Source organism: Bombina bombina, chromosome 6 (assembly GCF_027579735.1).
Source record: "Bombina bombina isolate aBomBom1 chromosome 6, aBomBom1.pri, whole genome shotgun sequence".
Taxonomy (NCBI): Eukaryota; Metazoa; Chordata; class Amphibia; order Anura; family Bombinatoridae; genus Bombina; species Bombina bombina.
The window spans coordinates 283,050,548-283,073,777 of NC_069504.1; the positions used below are offsets into that span (position 1 = coordinate 283,050,548).

At 38.4% G+C, this 23,230-nt stretch overlaps 1 protein-coding gene across 1 annotated transcript in view; it reads left to right on the forward strand.

Annotated features, from left to right (window-relative positions):
• The window catches only part of FGD6 (FYVE, RhoGEF and PH domain containing 6), a 269,170-nt gene that overhangs the window by 220,238 nt on the left and 25,702 nt on the right, over positions 1-23,230 (forward strand). The window contains exons 15-19 of the mRNA XM_053716891.1: positions 402-504; positions 9,306-9,452; positions 12,716-12,818; positions 13,361-13,485; positions 15,801-15,929. Of these exons, the coding sequence (XP_053572866.1) occupies positions 402-504; positions 9,306-9,452; positions 12,716-12,818; positions 13,361-13,485; positions 15,801-15,929 (607 nt within the window). The remainder of the gene's footprint in view (positions 1-401; positions 505-9,305; positions 9,453-12,715; positions 12,819-13,360; positions 13,486-15,800; positions 15,930-23,230) is intronic.

Below are 23,230 nucleotides of genomic sequence, written 5' to 3' on the forward strand. Positions count from 1 at the left end.
AACCACAAACTTTTCTTTCATGATTCAGATAGACAATACTATTTTAAACAATTAAGTAATGCACATGGGTGAGCCAATAACATGAGGCATATATGTGCAGCCACCAATCAGCAGCCCCTGAGCCTACCTAGGTATGCTTTTCAACAATGGATGACAAGAGAATGAAACAAATTATATAATAGGAGTAAATTGAATAGTATATTACAATTACATGCTCTATCTGAATCATGAAAGAAAAAAAATTGGGTTTCATGTTCCTTAATTCTACATAATCTAGTATATAGGTGCAATTAATAGCAATTGAGAACAAGACAAGCATGTCCAATTTTGAGAAGAATTATAAAATCTGCATATGCTCCAACCAGGAAATTGTTTAATGAAATCCAGTTGTGTTTTTACAGTTCAGCTACAGAAAGAGATGATTGGCTTGAAGCAATTTCTAGAGCAATTGAGGACTATAGCAAGAAAAAAATTACCTTCAATCCTGCTAGAAGTCTGGAAGAGGTATGTCTCAAATGCTCATTTGTTAAAAAGTTTAATTATCTACTTATATGAATAATTAAATACCAGTCATGTGTACTTAAAGGGACAGTCTAGACTCTACACCATATTAATCCTTAAGCCTTACCTTGGTTGAGTAACGAACAGCCTCCTGCACCCCTTTACCCATATTGCAGGTTGAATGGTAATCCAGTAATTGTGAAAAGTTTAAGATATTTTTCCAACTCCCCCCTATGCCTACGTGTACACTGGTGCCAATAATATATCAACCAATCAGTATAGACTTGCTAGTGAGATTATGCAGCACTCATGCCGAATCGTGCATGCGCAAGGGATAGGGAACTGATCATACAGAACTTCTGTGCAGCTAGCCTAGCTAGGAAAATATGATTTGGGAAATAAAAAACAATATTTATTTGATTGCTTTATTTGTTGCAGGTTGCCTCCACAAATAAATATGATTTATTGTATATATGTCTCCAATTGTTATCGCGCATATGTGCTGCAGTGCAAACAAAAGTCAGTCCTTAACAGATCATTTCAAAATTTGATAATTGAAGTAAATTGGAAATGTGTTTAAAACTGCATTTTCTATCTGAATCATGAAAGAAAGAGTTCCATGTTCCTTTAAATGAAAATATTTCTTTAATTGATTTAGTTAACTAGTAATATATATACAGTATATATTTATTTCCAAATTTAGGTTTAAAGGGACAGTCTACTCCCAGAATTTGTATTATTTAAAAAGATAATCCCTTAATTACCCATTACCCAGTTTTACATAACCAACACATTTATATTAATATATTTTTTACCTCTATGATTACCTTGTATCTAAGCCCCTGTAGACTTTTCTCAGTTCTTTTGACAGACTTGTATTTTAACCAATCAGTGCTGATTCATAAATAACTCCACCGGAGTGAGCACGATGTTTATCTATATGGCACACATGAACTAGCTCTGAAAAAACTGTCAAAATGCACTGAGATAATAGGCGTCCTTCAAGGGTTTAAAAATTAGCATATGGTATACCTAGATTTAGCTTTCAACACAGAATGCCAAGAATACAAAGCAAATTTGATGATAAAAGTAAATTGGAAAGTTGTTTAAAATAACATGCCCTGAAATATATTAAAAGCTTAGCAAGAGGCCCTAGGTTTCGGAGGAGGAGTCTAAGCGCAGGTTGTGCAGCGCTAGGCTCCGAGATACTCCTATCTGCAGCTCTTGGCGGAGGATCCTGCGCCTTGCCTCCAAACCTGAGGTAGCTGCTCAAGATTTACTCAACATCGCTGCCGGAGCAACAGTAGTGGAACACCAACCCACTATATCTCGCTACTGCAACTGCATCCATATCCTTTTTGGACCAGTACTCCCCTGGGTTACAGTTTCTGCCTTCCCCCCTCTCCCACCGGTGCTGCGCGAGAGGAGGGTAGAACTACACCACTCCCTGGGACTTCGATTGAACAGAGCCACTCAGTCCAGTAGCTGCACCCCGGAGCAAGCCAAATCCTAATCAGCTTTATCTGACACCGGGGAATGCAGCCGAATAGCAAGCGCCTCTCTGGTTACTGCGGGAGCCGTCATCTCCAACAAAGGAAGGGGGATCTCTAGACACACATTTACCTGTTTACGGTCTGCCCCTCTGGAGGAGCCGGCTGGTCGAGGGGCGGATCATCTTGCTGTCTGGGATGCACCTGGAGGTCCTTCCCCGCTAATCCTCTGTGCTGTGGGCGCCGAGGGTGTCCTTGCTCCTCTGGCTTAGAGTTAACACCAGGTAACCAGGAGCAGTGTTTGGTTCTCCTCCTCTCCTCCTCTCCCACCGGTGCTGCGTGAGAGGAGGGAAGTACTACACCACTACCTGGGACTTCGGTTAAACAGTGCCTCTCAATCCAGTAGCTGCAGCCCGGAGCAAGCCAAATCCTAATCAGCTTCATCTGACACCAGGGTCTGCAGCCCGAATAGCAAGCGCTTCTCTGGTAACTGCGGGAGCTGTCATCTCTAATAAAGGAAGGGGGATCTCTAGACATACATTTACCTGCTGGCGGTTGTCCCCTCCGGAGGAGCCGGCTGATCGAGGGGCGGATCGTCTTGCTGTCTGGAGCGTATCTGGAGGTCCTTCCCCGTGAATTTTCTGTGCTGTGGGCGCCGAGGGTATCCTGGCTCCTTTGGCTTAGAGTCAACGCTAGGAAAAAAGCTAACCTGCCATTTGGGAACACACAGCCTCACCATAAATCTGTGTACTCACTGCCAGAGGGTATACGGTGGGTTTTCTCAGCAATGGCTCCCATCTTTCTGATACTGGGGGAGTGGAGCTCCAAGAGGGGGGTCCCCTGGTATGCAACCACCGGTTCTCAAATTCCTTAAACCACACCTCCGGGGTACTGGAGGAGAAGGTAGCAGGAGCATTCCCCTTCTCTGAACTAAGACCCTGAATGGAGGTAAAGCAGGAGCTGTCTGCCACCCTAAATTAAAGGTACTGTCTCAACTTTGGTTTTCTTCTTAGCATTTTGGACTTCCATACCTAGGAGACACCACCTCCTCCCATCTCACTTGAGTCATATAACAAGGGAAAAAAGAGAAAGAGAAGGGGGAAGGAAAAAGAAAAAAAGTGATATAATAATAACAAAGAAAAAAAAAGGGGAACTGAAAAAGCTATACCTATTTTTTTTTTGGCCACCTATCTTCTTTACTACCTGTGATTACGGACTACTGTGAAGACTGTATTCTTTTTTTTCTTTCTTTTTCTCTTAGGTTGGGATAAAGGTTTACCTGAGTTCAATCACTCCCTTAATTTCTTTTTTTTTTCCCAGGTTGAGTGTTTCATCTCTTAAGAATAATCCTATTAATCTGTTTTTGTACTGCTGTTTATGAAAAGATCCCTGTAATATCTTGTATTCTCTTTTTTGGCAAATTGCAGTTTATGTTCTGAATTCTTGCATATGCTCAGGGAGAATTGATGACTCAAAGGTATAGGAAAAGAAGTAAGAAAGAGAAGGGGAAAAAAGATTGTGGACGCTTGTTAGTGGAAACGAATTGGAAGGTTATATAGAGTTGCGTGTTTCCCTTTAACTTTTATCTATACCTGTCTAAGGACAGAGTTCTATATACTGCAATCCTTGTTCTTAGGGGAAGGGGAGTCATTCTGACTTATAGATTAAGTGTGCATTGTCAGTAATTAAGAATAGATATCCTGCCTAGGATTACTCCCTTTATACAGTTAATTCTGTTACTGATTTGTCTGATCCTCCTTCCCTATCTCTGCTGTCCACGGCTGGTTAAGTCAGCCCTACTCACAGTCCTGGACTTTTTTGTTCTCTATTGATTTTGTCTTTCTTTTTTTTCCCCGGCACCGATCTCGTAAGTAATCTTATTCGTCCCATACCTCCGGCACTTTCACTCCTTCACTCCCCCTCCTTGCACTTTTTTTTTTTTTTTTTTTAAATCTCACACCGGGAGGATTCTCCCCCTAGACCGACTAACTGCACAATTTTGTTCACTGACATAGTCACATGGATAAATTCCTTCACAACCACAGTAGGACTCCCTCACCAGCTATGGCAGCAAGGCATAGAGATAGGAGAATGAAGAACACCTCAGACATCCCGGCTGAGATAAACCCGGCCCCCACCACTGCAACCTCTTCAATTGAAACCCACGACATCCAAGTTCTGGTTACTAAAATTTCGGAGGCTCTGTCACCCAAATTTGATTCACTCAAATTAGAGATCAGTCAGGATATTACAGTGTTATCCCAGGAAATTAGACAATTTGCCAATAGAATAAATGAAGTTGAGCAAGGGGTATCAGATCTTGAAGATCTTACTACAATGCATAGTTCTAATTTAGAAGCCACTAATCTTATCATCACTAAAATGCAGGCTAAACTAGAGGACCTTGAAAATCGTTCCCGAAGGAATAACATACGGATAATAGGGGTCCCAGGGGGTAAGTCTTATGAAGACTTAAGTACCTTCATCTCAGTGTCACTAGCCCAACTTCTCAAAATTCCATCTGATCACACTCACATAATTGTCGAGAGAGCACATAGGATAGGAAGGCCTTGGTCATATAACAAAGGGAAACACAGGCCTAGATCTGTAATTGCAAAGTTATTGAACTTCCAAGATAAGGTCACCTTATTACATTATTTCCGTAAGAATCAGCCTATCACTATAGGGGAGTCTAAAATTCTCCTTTTTCAGGACTACTCAGTTGAGACATCAACTAAAAGAAGGGCTCTAGCCCCAATTTGTACTAAACTGATACAGCAAGGCTACCGAGCTGCGATCATTTATCCTTCTAAGTTGAAAATTATAGATGAAGATGATGCTCGTACATTTGATACAATTCAAGAGGCAGAACATTTTCTGAAAGACTTGAATCTCCCAGGGGTTTAAATGATCTGTATAAGGTTATTACCATATAATATTTAAGAATGGATTGTAGTTGTAACTGGGGTTTTCTTTTTTTAGTTAAGGGTTCTTTCCCCCTTTTTTCTCCCTTTTTTTTTCTCTCTCTCTCCCCTCATTTTTGTTTGGTTCATATGAGCAATAGTTTCAATGGCTAATTTTAGTAGTCTCTTGGAATGTGGGTGGAATTACCACCCCCATTAAAAGGAAATCGATTCTCACCCATCTGAGGAAATTTTTGTACTGATATAGCATTTCTTCAGGAAACACATCTAACTTCTGATGAATCCTTAAAGCTTAAGTCCTCTTGGGTGAAAGATATTTTTTTTCCAGGGATCGGAAGGAAGAGAGGGGTGGTTATCTTGGTAGGGAAGAGGATCGATCTGGAGGTGATTCACAGTGTGGCAGATCTGGAGGGAAGATATGTGAACTTAAAAGCAAGAATCTTTAAAACAATCTTTACACTTTGCAACATTTATGCACCCAATACCTTTGCTCCAGAATTCTGGGTTAAGATTCAGGCAAACATTTCTTCTCTCTCGGGGGAGATTTTAATATGGCTCCACAGTGCCCACTGGACAGATTGAGACAAAACACTAAACAGATTAAACATAAAAGGGATAATTTAGAAGCTAAGATGTTTAAAAGACTTATGCAAAATCTAGCAATTAAGGACGTATGGAGACTCCAGAACTCTGACTTAAGGGATTTTACCTGTCTATCCAAGGCCCACAAAATGCTGTCTAGGATCGACTTATTTCTAATTAACAAAAGGCTATGTACATCAGAGGTGAAGGCAGGGATATTGCCCATCTTCCTATCAGACCATGGTCCTATTTTTTTAGAATTCCAGCTCAATCAATCTAAAAATAGATTCCCACGTTTTACCTTCCCCTCATTTCTCGCAACTGACTTAAAATTAAAAAATAGGCTTAAACACAAATTTGGTGATTATATCCAATTTAATCGGGACTACATAGAGCGCCCCACGGTTTTCTGGGATGCTGCAAAGGCAGTTCTCAGGGGTGAAATCATAGCATATAGCTCTATGAGGGTTAGGAAAATCAGACTGAGAGAGAAAGAAATCACTAACTCTGTAATCAACTCATATAACCGCTTCTTGCTGGAGAAGACACCAGTTAGTTATTATATCAGGGCTAAAAATGCAAGAGATGCCTTTGCAGTGTTCCAGGAAACACAGAAAGATTTAAAACTTCAAGCAAGACTATATAGGTACCGAAATAAATTTGGCAAACAACTGGCTAATTTGGTCAAAAGGGATAAGAAGACATCTCTTATTGAAAGTATCGAACAGGAGGGTCCCACCTTCGATCAACCTGAAGAGATTTCGGAGGTATTTGTTAGGTATTATGAGGATCTTTATTCTCTTAAGAGCTTGAATCTTGCCCAATCTGACCACTTTTGGAGCAAAATTATATATCCTACAATTTCAACTGAAGCTGTTGAAACCCTTAATGCCCTCTGATTACCGAAAAGGAAATAACAAAGACTATTACAGCTCTTGCTCTGAATAAAGCACCAGGGCCCGATGGATTACCTAATGAATTCTATAAAATTATGTCTTCTGAGATTACTCCATACCGTAACAATCTATATAACAGTATGTATGCCAAGGGTGACCCAGTAGCCACCTCTTTCTCTGCTTCTCATACAGTTTTACTTCTTAAAGGGGGGAAAGATCCTTCTCTGAAGGAATCATACAGACCCATAGCCCTCCTAAACACAGACTACAAAATCCTATGTTCAATTATTGCCCAGCTGCTTCAGTTAACACTTGCTAACATTATTCATACAGATCAAGCTGGGTTTCTGTATAGGCGTAATTCCTCAGCAAAAATCAGAGAAGCCCTGGTTGTTACAGAGTACTTCAGGAGCCTCGAGTTGTCAGGGAGGGGGGGGGGGGAAGAGGATGCCCCTGACTTAGCTATTGTTTCAATTGATGCAGAGAAAGCATTCGATTCAATACATTATGACCATTTATTCACCTCATTAGCCAAGTTTGGCTTTAGGGGTGGGTTCCTCAATTTTATATTTAATCTGTATAAAGAACCATGTACAAGACTGATAGTCAACAATATTGTGTCTTCACAGATAGTATTGAAGAGGGGAACTCGCCAGGGGTATCCTCTCTCTCCCTTACTCTTTGATGTCTCTATTGAACCTCTATCAATTATGGTCAGACATCAACTAACAGGCATTAAAATAGGTAATCAGGAAATAAAAATTGCCCTATACGCGGATGATATACTCTTGTATTTATCAGATACTAAAACTAGTGTACCTAAATTTTTGGAAATTGCTGTTCAATTTGGTTCCTTTTCAGGGTATAAGATTAATGCAGCAAAATCAGAATTATTATGGCTTAGAAGAATTAGCAACTCTCTTTCTAATATTCCCTTTAGACTGGCCAAAGATTCCTTTAAGTATTTGGGGATCTTTATTCCATCCACACCAGGGGATATTTATAATCTTAACATACTTCCAATCTTAGCAAACATAAGGGAGAAACTTAAAAATTGGCAGACTTTACCTCTATCTATTTTGGGACGGATTTCCTTATTCAAAATTGTTCTTTTGCCAAAGCTTCTTTACGTTCTTCAGAACACTCCAATAATTCTCCTAGAGAGGGATATACGGTCTCTTAATGGTGCACTCAGCAAATTCTTATGGCAGGAAAAAAGACCCAGGATCTCTCTAAATAAACTCTCACTTTCAAAAGCATGTGGAGGCCTTTCAATGCCTGATATCCGTCTGTATAACTATGTCTTTCTTGCGCGTATTGTGGCAGATTGGTTCTTTTACAGCAATTACGTGACAAATAACCCATTGGAGGTAAGCATCTGCAATCCTTACCTCCCAACAGCATTAGTAGATTGTCTACCCAAAGAGTTACCAGCGGACATTAAAAGACTCAAAACTTTTTTCAATCCTCTGAAGGCCTGGTGGAAAATGGGCAATCTCCTTTCATTAGATTGTAAAGTCTCTCAGTACATGCCATTAATGGGAAACCCAAAATTCCCTGCAGGTCTAAATTCTGCTGTATTCAAGAAATGGCATGACCTAGGGTTAAATAGGATAGTATATCTTATCGACAAAGAGAAAAAATGTGTCAAAACCTTTTGAGGAAAAAAAAAACCTGAATTTAATATAAACAATAAGGAATTTTTTGCATATCTGCAAAGTAGACATTTTGCCACAGAGTTAATGAGAGAGTCAAGCTGGTATTGGGATTTGGGTAATCTGGAAAGCTGGCTTATACTGTTTAAAAACAGGCATATGTCCATCTCTCCGTGCTACCATCTCCTTGAATCCTGCAAAGGAGTCTCAATTTTAGAGAAAATTGCTGCAGATTGGAATCAGTTAATACCCCAGACTAATATTGATTCTAAATTCATACAATTATCTATCCAGAAAGTTGCACAGGTTACCTTGTCAGCTACCTGGCGAGAGTTGCATGTTAAACTCCTGCACAATTCATATTTTACCCCTGAAAAAGGGTGTAAACTTCGTAATCTCAGTTTCAATAAATGTCCTAAATGTTTATTCCCAGCAGCAGACCTAATGCACATGTTATAAAACTGCCCCAAGATCAGACACCTTTGGTGGAAACTAGAGTTTTGGCTTAGTAAATCACTTAAAATCTCCCCTACAAGGTTGACACAGGCGCAGACTATATTTTGTTTAAAGGACCAAGACGGACAACAATTAAATGATAAAGTGGTAAACATGTCCATTCTTGCAGTTAGATACCTCATTTTCAAAAAATGGAAATTGAGAGTAACACCATCTATCTTAGAGGTTAAGAACTGTCTGAGAAAGCAATGCTTACTAGAACAAAGGGACACTAATCTAGATAATGAATCTGATATTAGACCATTTTTTTGTAAATGGTCAGCGTTTATTAAATCATTGCCCGCTAATGAAATAAATGATATGATATTCCCGTTTAGAAACTCTGAGTTGGTACTTCTGGGTATTTGGTAATAACTTTGTAAGATGTCCCGCCCGTCCGCCCCTCTCTTTCTTCTGCTCCCTGAACCCTCCGCCCTTTTTTTCCTTTGCTCCCTGAACTAACTTTTTTTTTCTTTTCCCATCTCTTTTTGGGTTAATTGGGTTAAGGATATAATAGAAACTGATCTTAGCAGTACATAGCATAAGTTCAATTCAAGGGCCAGGTTACTTTTCTTTATAATTATTACGATTCAAAATAATAGTAATAGTACAAGTTTTGGCTTTTTTTGACTGATGGCCTTGTAAGGCGCAAATTGTTGTTTCTTGTTTTTTTTTTCTTTTCCTTTTTGTTGTTGTTGTACTGCTGGATCTAAAATAAATAAAGTTAAAAAAAAAAAACATGCCCTATTGGAATCTTCACAGGTTGACACTGACAATGAGAAAGGTGACAGCCCACTTGGAACCAAGGCACCCATTTGGATCCCAGATGTCAGAGTTACAATGTGCATGATCTGTACAAGCGAGTTCACACTGACTTGGAGGAGGCATCACTGTAGAGCATGTGGAAAGGTCGGTCTCATTTTTAAAATAATTGAGTGGTTATGTCTATATTTATTTATATATAAACTAAATAATTTCTGTCATTGTGGAATGTTTTTTTTTGTTAAAAAAATTTACAATAACTTTCTGCAGATATATGATTTTAGTGAAACTAACAGTCGTAGACTATGCCTCTTGCATTGTTATAAAATATATATATATATATATATATATATATATATATATATATATATATATATATATATATACAAGAAGTAAGTGAGTTGAATCCAGCACCATAAGTTTTAGTAAAGTTTCTTTCCCACCTGTGTGCACGTTACCAAGGAGTATCAGCCAAACTCCAGTGTATACAGTCCATGTAAAAAACAAGGTAACAGCACCACAGCACACAATCTTCTTTTAAAGGTGAAAAATCTTTATTTGAGGTTTAGCAACCAGTAAAAAGCGACGTTTCGGACCTACATAGTCCTTAATCATGCATAAGTTAAAATCAAACAAACAGACTTTAAAAAGGGTATCTGGACCAATCATGCTTCAATTCTCAGTGTTAATTGGTTTAACCCATACCTATCCAGGTTTGTAAATTTCAACAACAAGAATTTTGTCATTTTGTGCTAAGAATTCTTAGCACAAAATGACAAAAGAAAGCAATATATAATCAATGGGTTATATACATGCCAAACTAACTATGCAATCTACCTACTTAAATGCCCATGTGGCCTTTGTTACATTGGCGAGACCACCCAAGCCGCCAGGGATAGGTTTAGTCAACATAAAGCATCCATTAAATCAAAAGATATGTCACTTCCAGTATCAGCACATTTTACAAATATGGGCCATACAGTAAGCCAGCTTCGCTTTCAAGTGATTGACCATATCCCCCATCATAGAAGAGGGGGTAATAGGGAACTAAAACTAAAACAGAAAGAAGTATGGTGGATTAAACGTCTGAACACATTACATCCATATGGTCTGAATAGAGATTATGATTTGTATTTGTTTTTATAATGGTTTTAAATGATGGAATATATTCTGGTACCACTAGAGGTCACTGTGTTGTTGAAATTTACAAACCTGGATAGGTATGGGTTAAACCAATTAACACTGAGAATTGAAGCATGATTGGTCCAGATACCCTTTTTAAAGTCTGTTTGTTTGATTTTAACTTATGCATGATTAAGGACTATGTAGGTCCGAAACGTCGCTTTTTACTGGTTGCTAAACCTCAAATAAAGATTTTTCACCTTTAAAAGAAGATTGTGTGCTGTGGTGCTGTTACCTTGTTTTTTACATGGACTATATATATATATATATATACATATATATACAAGAATATACACTGCAAAAGGACAAGATCTGGTGTAGATGCGTGGAGTCCCACAGCAAAGAAATCCAGCACACGAGATTTGGAAAATCACCCTCTTTTAATGCCAAAGTAGCATAACGTTTCAGCTCGCACTGGAGCCTTGGTCACATGCAGCAGTTCACAAAGGAAAATCAGGCATAAAATAACACCGGGACAACCTGTACATGCGTGATGACGTCATTGCGCACGCATGCGCAATTGCGACATGATGCTCTAAGCTTTTTGCTTGTGTCTCCATGGTTACGCATACACGCTTGCGGTCCATGCTGGATATTACGGCACACAGCTGTGTTAAATGTTTATGTGTTTGGGGGTTTTTGTTTGTGTATCTGATTGGTGGGTGGGGGTATTTAAGGGATTGTTTGGGAGTGTTATTTTATGCCTGATTTTCCTTTGTGAACTGCTGCATGTGACCAAGGCTCCAGTGGGAGCTGAAACGTTATGCTACTTTGGCATTAAAAGAGGGTGATTTTCCAAATCTCGTGTGCTGGCTTTCTTTGCTGTGGGACTCCACGGATCTACACCAGGTCTTGTCCTTTTGCAGTGTATATTCTTGTATATGTTTACTGGCCGTGCACTGAGTGGTTACAACGTTGGTGAGTGCTGATCTTTTTCTTTACTATATATATATATATATATATATATATATATATATATATATATATATATATATATATATATATATATATGATACAAAAAGAAAAGCGAGGAGCCGGTAAACTCAGATACCAGGTGGTTTATTCAAACAGAATGTGAGTAGCACTAACACAGGTGTGCAAGGGGTGCTAGATCTGACGCGTTTCGCGCATGCTCACATGCGCTTCATCAGAGATCATATATAATGATATATATAATGGTGCTCTGGTCTTCTAGCAAAGTTGTCTGCATGTAACCAAAACAAAAGGGTACAAAGGACACTTATCATAACAGCCAATAAAAATGCACAAAGCATTTACCAGAACTAATTTAATTTCCTAAATTAAATAAATAAGTCATAAGCAACCATGGATCTTAAATATATACCTTTTTTTAAAAACTGATTTAATATAACAGGCTGTATTTTCTACTGTGAAACTCCTAAGGATATCAACAGCTTCCAAAATGTGACTGCTTGTAGCAGGCTCAGTTGCAGATATGAACTGTGAAATAGGTCTGAGGTGTCCCTTTTATTAAATAGACCATTTTCTATTATTAGTGTTTTTATAGTTGTATTGCTGGTTCTGCTTCAATAAAGAAATCTGATAATGGCCCTGAAATATCTGTAATGGGTATATGTCAAGAATGAAAGTCACTCTTATTAAATTGTGTCATTAAAGTTAAAGGGATATGGTAATGCATAAATAAAATGCTCTAATTCATAAGAGCATTTTATTATTGCACAAATAACCCTTGACATTAGTCTTTGCAAAAGTTATACATTTATAGTTATGTTTGTGCACTGCTAAGCTAGACGTTGGGCAGGACATAGTTGGTGATGACTTTATTTGTATGCCACTTTATATTTATGTCACTTTATATGTATGCTACTTTATATGTATGCTACTTTATATGTATGCTACTTAAGAGCAGAAAAGCCCTTTGCAGGGGTACAAATATAGTTACAAGGGGACATTAGAGCTATAATAAAATGCTCTAATAAATTAGAGATGAATTTTTATTATTGCATTTTCATGTTCATTTAAAGTGCACCACCAAATTCCATTATGAAGTCTGGATTCTGAGGCATGGGCATAAGATTTTCCTAAACAATAGGAGTTTATAGTTCTAGAATCAATTCTGAGATGGAAAATTGTTTATTTTTAACTTACACTTATTCAATTATTATGGTATTGGCCCTTCATATTTTACCATTTTAGTAAACAAGTGACTACATTAATATCACATACTCAAATATGTTTACTTTTAGATCATATGCCAGGCGTGTTCCACCAACAAACATAGTCTAGAGTATCTGAAGAACCATTTAGCACGTGTCTGTGACCACTGCTTTCAGGAACTCCAGAAGCAAGGTAATTATCTTGGTGACCACATTGTCTCACTGTACGGCTATTACATACATACCAGGCTCTTAACTGTTACCAACACTTGCATTTACTTGGGGGGCTTTATCCATATTGCCAGAAATGACTTAACTATGTTCCTACAATTCAGTAACTATTTTTTTTTCATATTCATAAAACAATAAAACAAATATATTGGCTAGCCATATATGTTCAGCTGCTATTATTAATTAATACTTACCTTTATATTTCTGATGCAAACACATATTTACGATGAATTCAATCTTTTTAGCTTTGCTATCTATGTATATTCAAATGATCTTAAAGTATGTATTTCACAAATCTTTCGACATTTCTATAACTGTGAAAGAAATGTAAAGACATCAGCTAAACACTACATGATGTTTTCAAATATAATTATCTATACTTCTTATAAACCTATACATAATCACCACTAACAAATCATTCACTTTATTATTATCACTCACAAGGCAATTCTATGGTATCTCTGTTTATTAGTCTAACCAGGCCTCTGATATTCTTTCTTTTAGACAATCACTATACTCCCAAGACAGGGTCTCCTGCAAACCACAAATCTCCATCCAGTGCCTTATCTTCTGTCCTCCACAGCATTCCATCAGGAAGGAAACAGAAGAAAATTCCAGCTGCTCTCAAAGTAGGTTATATTTCCAGATTTTTAAGGTTACTGAAGGAAAATCTTATCTTAGAGATGTTGCTTTCTTCTAGATCTGGAAACCAATTTAAAGATTGATGATTCAGATAGAGCATATAATTTAAAAACACTTTTCAATTTACTTCCATTATCAAAATGTACACAATCTTTTTTTTTTTTTTTTATATGCACACTTTCTGGGGCACTAGCTACTACTAAGCATGTGCAAGAGCTCATATAGTATATACGTATATGTGTTTGTGATTGACTGATGGCTTTCACAGGATACAGGGGGCTGGGAAAATGAAAGTAACTTTAAAGTTTGTCAGAAAAAAATCTCCTTCTCATTTGAAATTCACACAAAGTTTTATTGCATTGTTGGTTATGAATTTCTACTGTAATTAGAGGGACAGTCTAGTCAAAATAAAACTTTAATTATTCAGATAGGGCATGTCATTTTAAACAACTTTCTAATTTACTTTTATCATCAATTTTGCTTTGTTCTCTTGGTATTCTTATTTGAAAGCTGAACCTAGGTAGGCTCATATGCTAATTTCTAAGCCCCTGAAGGCTGCCTCTTATCTGAATGCATTTGACAGTTGTTTACAGCTAGATGGTGTTAGTTCATGTGTGCCATATAGATAACATTGCGCTCACTCATCTGGAGTTACCTAGGAGTCAGCACTGATTGGCTAAAATGCAAGTCTGTCAAAAGAACTGAAATAAGGAGACAGTGTTTAGAGGCTTAGATACAAGATAATCACAGAGGTAAAAAGAGTATTAATATAACTGTGTTGATTATGCAAAACTGGGGAATGGGTAATTAATGGATTATCTATCTTTTTAAACAATAGAAATTCTGGAGTAGACTGTCCCTTAAATGTTTTAGAGTTCCACCACATAAATGGTGACATAGGGCCCAATTATGAAAAACTCACCAGCACTGCTTTATATTGTAATGTATGTCTCTCTCCTTAACGTCCAGAGCCCTGCTTAGTTAGATAAACATCCTTCAAGCTAAAAAATTGCCTTTCTAAAATTCTTTAAGGCGCTTTGCAGTACTAATGAGACTTCTTCGTTTTTTTCAGATAAGAGAGCTTTAGATAATTGGGGCCCCTGTCTGTTATGGATGAACAAGAATATACAACACATTAATATAGTATAAATTATGCTAAAGGGTAGGCGTTAGTTACAGTATTCATTTGTTTTCTTTTTGATTTCCATATTGTGAGTTCTTATAATATTAATATTTTTTAGATAGGCAGAGAATGTATTCAAATAAATATGAGAGAATATGTTCCCATAACAGCATGTAAGGGGTGCAGCATTCTCATTGACAAGATCAGACTCAACATGTCCAAACATCTTTAAAAAATGGTGTTAAAAGCTTATCTATTAGAATCCATATATGACCATAATATGGAACCCCATTCCTGTATTTTAAACTTTTTATTAAATCAGGAAATTAACTTGCTTATTAATTAATCATGTGCAAAAACATTTCATATAAAAAAGACGGGGTTTCAATAAGGCTAAACTATTTAAATAAAGTCCAAAATGAAGCAAAGGCTGCTTAAACATTCTTTTTTTGGTGCCTTAGAATTCCACTTTTGAATTGTGTTAATGGTAATATAGGTTAGTTGAAATTACATTGAATTTGAAAATTCTGCAAAGAAAAACCAAAACTCCATACAAGAAAAGTCTCAGACTACTTCTAATAAATTTTAAGACACCAATGTATATGCAAAAGGTTGGAGACAATAATTATTATACACTTTTTGTTTTATGTGAGGTAATTTATAGATCTGCTTGGCAGAGGTGCTGTACCTATCCAGCTATAAAGTGTGCAGTGCCTTTTTAATTCTATTGGCTACAGTGTTAGTAGATAAGAGTGCTTCCCTCTAACTCCCCACAGCTTCTGTCAAAGCTAATCTTTGATCCTCAGTTTGCTGCAACCTTCCATTATACACATTTATCTTCTTTTTAATGATTTCAATGGGCTGTAAAATAACTTCAAAATATCATTTTAGTGAAGCAGAAATTCTTCAGATATGTTTCCTCTGTTCTCTTACTAAAAGTGGTGATATAGATAGTAACACATGGTTTCTTTTCATATAAAAGTCTTCCAAGTAACCAAAGATTAGAGACCCTTTTTAGAAGTACAGTAACTGATAAGAGAGGCCATGTCGGTTCCCTAGTATGCGGCCGCCAGTTAGATAGTCAGTACTTCTGAGCTGTGCTATCAGTATGTATGGACTTGCTTGCCTTGGGGAATTTGCGCAGTACTTCAGTGTTTAATGGAAAATACTTTACTGCAGGTCTCTGCAAGCACAGAAGATTCCTCAATGAGTGGCTATCTGCAACGAGCCAAGGGAAACAAGAAGCAATGGAAACAGCTGTGGTTTGTGATAAAAAACAAAGTGCTCTACACATATGCTGCTAGTGAGGTAAGATGATGTTTCTTAGGTAACTAGATTGCTGTTTCTAATGTAATCATGCATTAAAGACTGTGAGAAAATCGGTAGTCTGATGTATAAAAGAAATGCATTTAAAGCGTTTGTCAGTCTGATTTTTTTCATAAGATGGTGAGAGTCCACAAGCTATCAAATGTGGGATTAAATTCCAGTCCACTAGGAGGAGGCAAAAACACCCAACATAACAGAGTTTTTAATCCCTTGACATTTCCCATAATCTCAATTTTTCGCCCCCCGCAAGGAGTAAGGTGAATTTTGAAGTGTTGATCTTTATGACAGTTTTTTATGGGTTCTCTAACAGATTTGAGATCCATTTCTTCTTCAGAGAATCTACAAAGAGGGAAGAGGGGTAGCCAGGAGTTCAGCCAAGCAGTTATTGTCTTCTCCCAGTGTGGAGATGTCACTAGGCTTCCAGGTGAAATGTGGGCATGTCCACCAATCCCCTGGTCTACAGTGTGCTGCTCCTTGTTATTACCTTATCATGTCCTTGACACAGTGCGTGCACTATGTCAGATGGGACTGTTTACTGGAAGCAGTCTTCTGTAGCTATGGTGAGCTCGGTAGATAGAGGTGCTGACATGTAAGTACCACGCACCTTCATAGACCATTAGTATGACCATGTACACGTTTCAAAAAGCCTGGTGACATTGTCACATACACTATTTAACACTTTGTACAGTTTTGGGCACTTTTACAAAACAGTAAAAAAATGGAGGTACTTTAGCACATACCTGATCTCCGGTCCTTCTCAAGAGTAGTCTATTTGAAGGTCAGGAGAAGTTTTAGCTCTTTCCTTTCGCAAGTAATTTTTCACTCATAATACTATTTCTGCACTTGGTGCTAAAATAGGATGCCCGCCCCTTCCTTCTCCTCACTGACTCACAGCTAAATTCCTCATGGACATTAGGAGTGGTGAGCACCCTTTGCATTCAGAACTTAGCTAAATTTATTTAATTTTAAGCTTTTTTTTCTTTTAAAAAGACAGTGTTAATTTCCCTTCTAGGGATCTTTAGTTTTACGTGTTGCCATTATTCTGTGTTCCCCTAAGGGGCAGGGGTGAATCTACAGGGGGTGCAGAGGCCGCAATTGTGACTGGGCCCCCAAGGGTGGGGGCCCAGCTTTAAAAAAAAAAAAAAAAAATATTAAAAAAAAAAAAGTTGACCTGCCATTACCTGCACTGATGATATGTGAGTGTGCTGTGATGCTTCACTAGTGTCTTTGTCTCTGACTACAGGTGTTAGTGTTTCTGTTTTATCCATTGCTGTGTATGTGTGTGTATGTGACTGTGTGTGTATTTATGCATGTATGTGTGTGTATGTATGTTTGTGGAACCAGCGAATAACAGACCTTGTTACTACAGCATGGGGGGCGGGGGTAAACAGTGTCACTATACAGTACCACTATATACAGTACAGGGGGGCTGGACCATGTCACATATTACTTTGGTCACTTTATAAAGTACTAGGGCGGGTAGGATCAGGCCAGCCATCTCACCGGCAGATTACAGACTGTGTCACTAACTCACTATATACAGTACTGGTGGGTTAAACAGTGTCACTATATACAGTAATAGGGGGTCAGACCATCTCACAGACTGTGGGCACAGGATACCTCCTTTTGCAGACATGTAATCTGATTCACATTTTTTTTCTTCTTAGCTTCTTGCGCCTGGGCCCTGTGGTTTCTAGTTACGCCTCTGCTAAGGGGGTTGATCCTTTATATGCTTTCTATACTGTATTTTTGTGCTGCTATATACTATGGAGCAAACTGATGCAGCTCACATTTCTGGACATCATGCTGACCCTTTGGAAGAGAGATCCACAGATAATTTAACCTCTTCAGAACAGTGTTTGTTTTGTAAGAATGTGTTGGTGTGTCCCCTCACTCAGTTATGTCACTTATGCACTGTGTCTATGTCTCATTCTAGACAGGGTCATGCAGTGTTGCCTTTACAGCAGAGTGCTCAGGGATTTATAACCCACCAGGGTTATCCCTAGGACAGCTCTTCTGACCTGTCTCTTAAATTAAAGCAATATACTGTAGCTACTCTGTAATTTCAGAACTAATGGCTGTCATACCTACACCAGTTAAACACAGACACTTGCAAGGGTCAGAAGGTTATCCTTCACAGGGACATACCTCAAGAGCTACCTGACCCATCTAGGTATCTTGCACAAATCAGGAGTAAAAGGTATCAGAAATATCTTTTGAAAATGATTATTCAGAAACCCAGGACCCCCTTGCTGATGAAGCAACAGAAGAAGTGTCCTTTAATTTCAGGTTGGGGCATATACAAGCTAACTTATTGAACTTTGAACGTCCTCCAACTGCAGGCAAACAAATTGTTAAGCAGATAATTATTTAACACAGCTCCTAAATAGCTGTCATCCTTCCCTGTACCGACTCTGATTCTGTCTGACCTAATCACTAAGAAATTAAACAAACCGGGTGTGTATTTTGTTCCCTTTCTCAAGTTCAAGAATATGGTCTTTTTTCCCTCTGAAAATTTGGAGGTGTGGGAAAGGATTCCAAAGGTGGATGGAGCTAATCTCCACTCTGGATAGGTGGACTACTATTCTTTTAGAGGATAGTAACTCGCTCAAGGATCCCATGGACAGAAAGCTTGAAAACCTTCATAGGTGATCCTTTCAGCTGGCAGATTATATGTTTTGTCCAGCTGTCGTTTTGGCCTGCCTTTCTGCTGCTACTGCAGTCTGGTGTGACATTTCTGATCTTATTGCTCAAGAAGCTTCCTTTGAATTAATTTAGGATTTCTTAGAGGTTGGTCAAGACTGCAAACAGTTTTATTTGTGACCCAGCTATTGAAATGACTCACATTAATGAGAAAAGTGCTGCTATTACAATTCTGGCTAGAACAGCATTTTGACTCAAGTCATGGTCTGCTTACATGTTATCTAAAAGCAGACTTTTTTATTTCCTTTCCAGCAACAGTCACTGGAGGTAAGGAAGCTTTCCTGCCACAATACAAAAAAAGCTAAGGGCAGGGTTACGTCTGCTGGATGTAATCACTCCTTCCATCAGTCTAAGAGTCAAGTATCAAGTATCTCATGAGTCGGACACCTCCAAGTCTTTGCGGAAGTCTGGGTCCTTCAGTTTAAGTCCAAACAGGATAAAGAGCCCGTCTCCTCCAAATCTGCATGAAGGTGCTACCCCTGAGCCAAATGAAGTAATGGTAGGGGGCAGATTTTCTGGAGGCTTGGATGAAGTTTGTTCAGGATCCTTAGGTACTGAACATTATTTCCTAGAGGCCTTTGGACTTGAGGAAGAATTCCTCCTGTCTCATATTACTTGAGACCCTTTAAAGGCCAGAGCCTTCTTGGTATGTGTATCAGACCTAAAAACTATGGTAGTTATTACTATTTCAACCTTTTCATTCAGATCAATCAATGTTCTTTCATATTCACAGTTGGAAAATCAAGCCCCCAAAGAGCTCAAAAAAGAATTTCATTCCTGGTTTGTTCCATAATAGATTCAGTATCAATGAAATTGTCTCTCATAGATCAATGCAGACTCAAGCTGCAGACGTTGTGTGCTCTTCTCCAGCTCCCTTCTCTTCCTTCAGTCCTTCAATATATGGTAGTAGGCCTTATGGTAACAGCTTCAGATACTTTTGCAGGATTGGAACGAGGATTACAAGGATCTGTCCCAGAAGATCTCCTTTAGACTTTAAGACAAGGCAGTACCAGATATTGTACCAGACTAATATCTTATTTAGGGGGCCTCCTTTCTCCGTCCAACTTGGGTGGTGATCACCACAGTCACAATCAGGGTTGGGTGCAGTCTAGAGGTCACTGATAGCACAGAGAGTTTGGTCTCCTAGAGAGGTGAGGTTATTAATCAATGCCTTGGAACTCCAGAGCTGGTCCAGAGTAAGACAGGAATAATTTCTGAGGCTTCAGTCAGACAATGTCACTGTGGTGGCTTACATCATTCAACAAGGCAGAACTCAAAGTATCTTAGCAATGAAATAATTAGTCTGCATTGTAAATTGAGCAGAATGTCATCATTGCATGATTTCAGCAATCCACATCCTGGGTATGAACAACTGTAAAGTGGACTTTCTCAGTTGTTAATGTTTTCTCCAAGGCAAATGATCCTTGAATCAAAAGGTATTTGACCAGATTGTGGGTTGTTGGAGCCGGCCAAACATAGATCTCATGTCTTCACACTTTACAAGCTAACCCAGTATTGTATGAGCAACTGTTATAGATGCTTAAAGGGACATGAAACCCAAGATTTTAATTTCATTATTCAGATAATGTCAGGGTGCCAGGAATCAGAATGAGATGAGAAGTGCAAAAATAATCACACCTTTATTAATAGCAAAAAATAATAAAAAGTCCACAAGTCAAATAACAAGCTAGGAATCAAAACCAGAGCTGGTAGTCAGACGAGCCAAGTCAGGAGCCAAAGCGAATAGTCAGACGAGCCGAGTCAGGAGCCAAAGCGAGTAGTCAGACGAGCCGGAATCAGGAACAAGGAGAACAGCAGAGTCGGGAACAAGCCAGGGATCAGGAACCAGGAGGGACGTCAGACAGCCAGGTACACAGGAGCTCTCACAAACAGGTCTGAGACAATGCAAGGGCAAAGCATACTGGACAGAGGCCCTTTAAATAATAAGTGATGACATCACAATTCTGAGACTGCATCCTGTCTCACACGGATGATGTACACCAGTCTGGCCATAAAAGGAAGTGCAGGAAATGAGCAGCATCACACAGATAGAGAATACAATTTAAAAAAGTTTCCAATTTAATTATATTATTAAATTTGCTTAATTCTCATGTTATTCTTTGAAATACCTGGGTAGGTAGCGTGCACATGCTTGAAAACTGACATGACAGGAAATAGTGCTGTCATCTATTGCTCTTGCTAATGTATAAGATTCTTGCAAAGATGCTTCTATATAGTACTGCAGACACGTGCACACTCCTGAGCTTTCATCCCTGTTTTTCAACAAAGGATAACAAGAAAACAAAGACAATAGAAGTAAATTGGAAAGTTGTTTAAAATCATATGCTCTATATGAATCTGGAAAGAAAAATGATGGGTTTTATGTCCCTTAAAGTGATTCCCTGGTCATTTAATCTGACATCTTTCCTCCTTTTGTGTTGCTATCCAGGGTATTAGACAGACAGGATAAAACAAGAAGAGTGTCTTTAATGCTGCTTGCTCCACCAAAGGACTTGGTCTTTAGATCTAGTCCAAATATCCTCCAGCCAGCCTTGGCGTCTTCCTCTCCCTTCTTTCATCGAGACCTCAAATCTCTAAATTTGACGGCATGGAAATATAATGCCTAATTTTGTCTCAAAGAGGTTTCTCTGAACAAGTGATTGACACTTTTATTCATGCACTAAGGCCTGTAACCTCAAGTATAAGTGGTTATAGGATGGTCTGGAAAAAGGTTTATCAGCCAGTTCCCATAAAATCACATGCCAGCTTGTATCACTAAAAAGATCTGCATTTCCTGACATTGAACCCTTTGTTCAGGTTTTTGTCTGGGTAAGACCGGATATCAGACCAGCTTCCTTTCCGTGGAACCTCAACCTGGTCTTGAGCGTTCTTCAGGCTCAACCTTTTGAGCCTATGCTTTGTCTTGATATTCAACAGTTACCTTGGAAGGAATCTTTCTCTTAGCAAAGAAAAGGGTATACTACATAAGCTCCTCCTAATGGAAAGATCTCTCAACCAGATCTTAAAATAAACCTAAAACATAAGCGAGATGAGGAGCATTAAAATAGCTGGTGGCTACAAAAGCTTAAAGTAGGATATAAACGGATACAAAATTATGGTTTATTTAATATAGAGAAAAATTAAAAATAATGTTACATTCTGGTAAAACAGTAACTAATCCAAAATCGTTCACAATGGATACAGGATGGATAACAGGATGGATAAGTCCTGATAATGCAAACGATATTTAAAGTCCTGAAAATACAAAAAAGGAGTGTCCAAATCCTTATAGTAACAATTTGGTGTATAATCCAAAAGTAGTGTATATAAAAAAGTGTCCCAAAAAATATGTAGATTTAGTGCCCAAAAGCAAAAATATAGGTGGATTAAGTGTCCGAAAAAATTATTAAAAAATCAAAGGAAAATGTGAAAGGGAAAAATATATTAAAAAATGTGGTGTACACCAAAAAATAATAATGTTAGCGTGACCTCATTCTGAGGCAAAAAATATCCAATATCCAAAATTTTATCCAAAGGTGTGTCCAAAAATATGATACGTTAGCAGAGGTGTCAAACTTCCTTAATATAAAATAATCCACCATGTGTTACTGCTTCCAAGAATGAGCGTCCATCACAGGAAAACCTGCCAACTAGTTCATGTATCCATCTGGCCTCCTTCTGCAACAGGGTCTTAGCCCTATTGCCCCCTCTTCTCAGAGCCGGTACGTGTTTACTACAATTGTTATGACTACTCATTACCCATGATGTGGGTGTAGATGGGAGTTGTCCAATGGTATCACCTACAGCGTGGACTGTTCCATTTGCATGTAATCCCGGGGCATAGACTGGCTGGGGGAGCAGGAGTATGGTGGGATCAATGATCACTTTTTGTATGTAAAGGCACTTTTTTGATAGATCACTACACATGATTTGACAGACACATATGCCATTTTGTTAAATATGGCTGGTTTTGTTGTATAACATTATGATATATTCAATTCATATTTGGGCTACCTATATGGTTTAGCCCCCTAATGGTTGCACACGGTCTACAGAGATTGGTGTCCGGATTGGGGAGGGGCCTGCACTTGTACACTCTGGTTGTCAGAAGAAGTGACGTTTGAGGTCCCGAAACGTCACTAATTAAATATTTCACACTGACCAAAGTCCGGTGAGTGCTTAACTTTCTTTTCTTGCTGCATACCTCTTAAGAGCACCCTGGCAGTTGCAGGACGGTGGTGAGAGTGCATATACCTTTTGAACTTTTGCATATATATATAAATATATATATATATATATATATATATATATATATAATTCTTTTGATTTTATTGTTATTATAACTCAACACGCAATTCATTTATATTCTATATTTCTGTATTTATATTGCATCACTGTTTTAATCAAATCAGCCAATAGGAATGCAAGGTACGCCATTTTGAAACGGGTATTTTGCATTCAACTTGAGTGTACGGCGGTGATCGTATGAAGAGGACGCTCCGCGCAGGATGTCATTGCCGTTCAGAATCGCTCTGCTCCACACCGCCGGAATGAAGATAGTGGACGTCCCTGAGATGGAT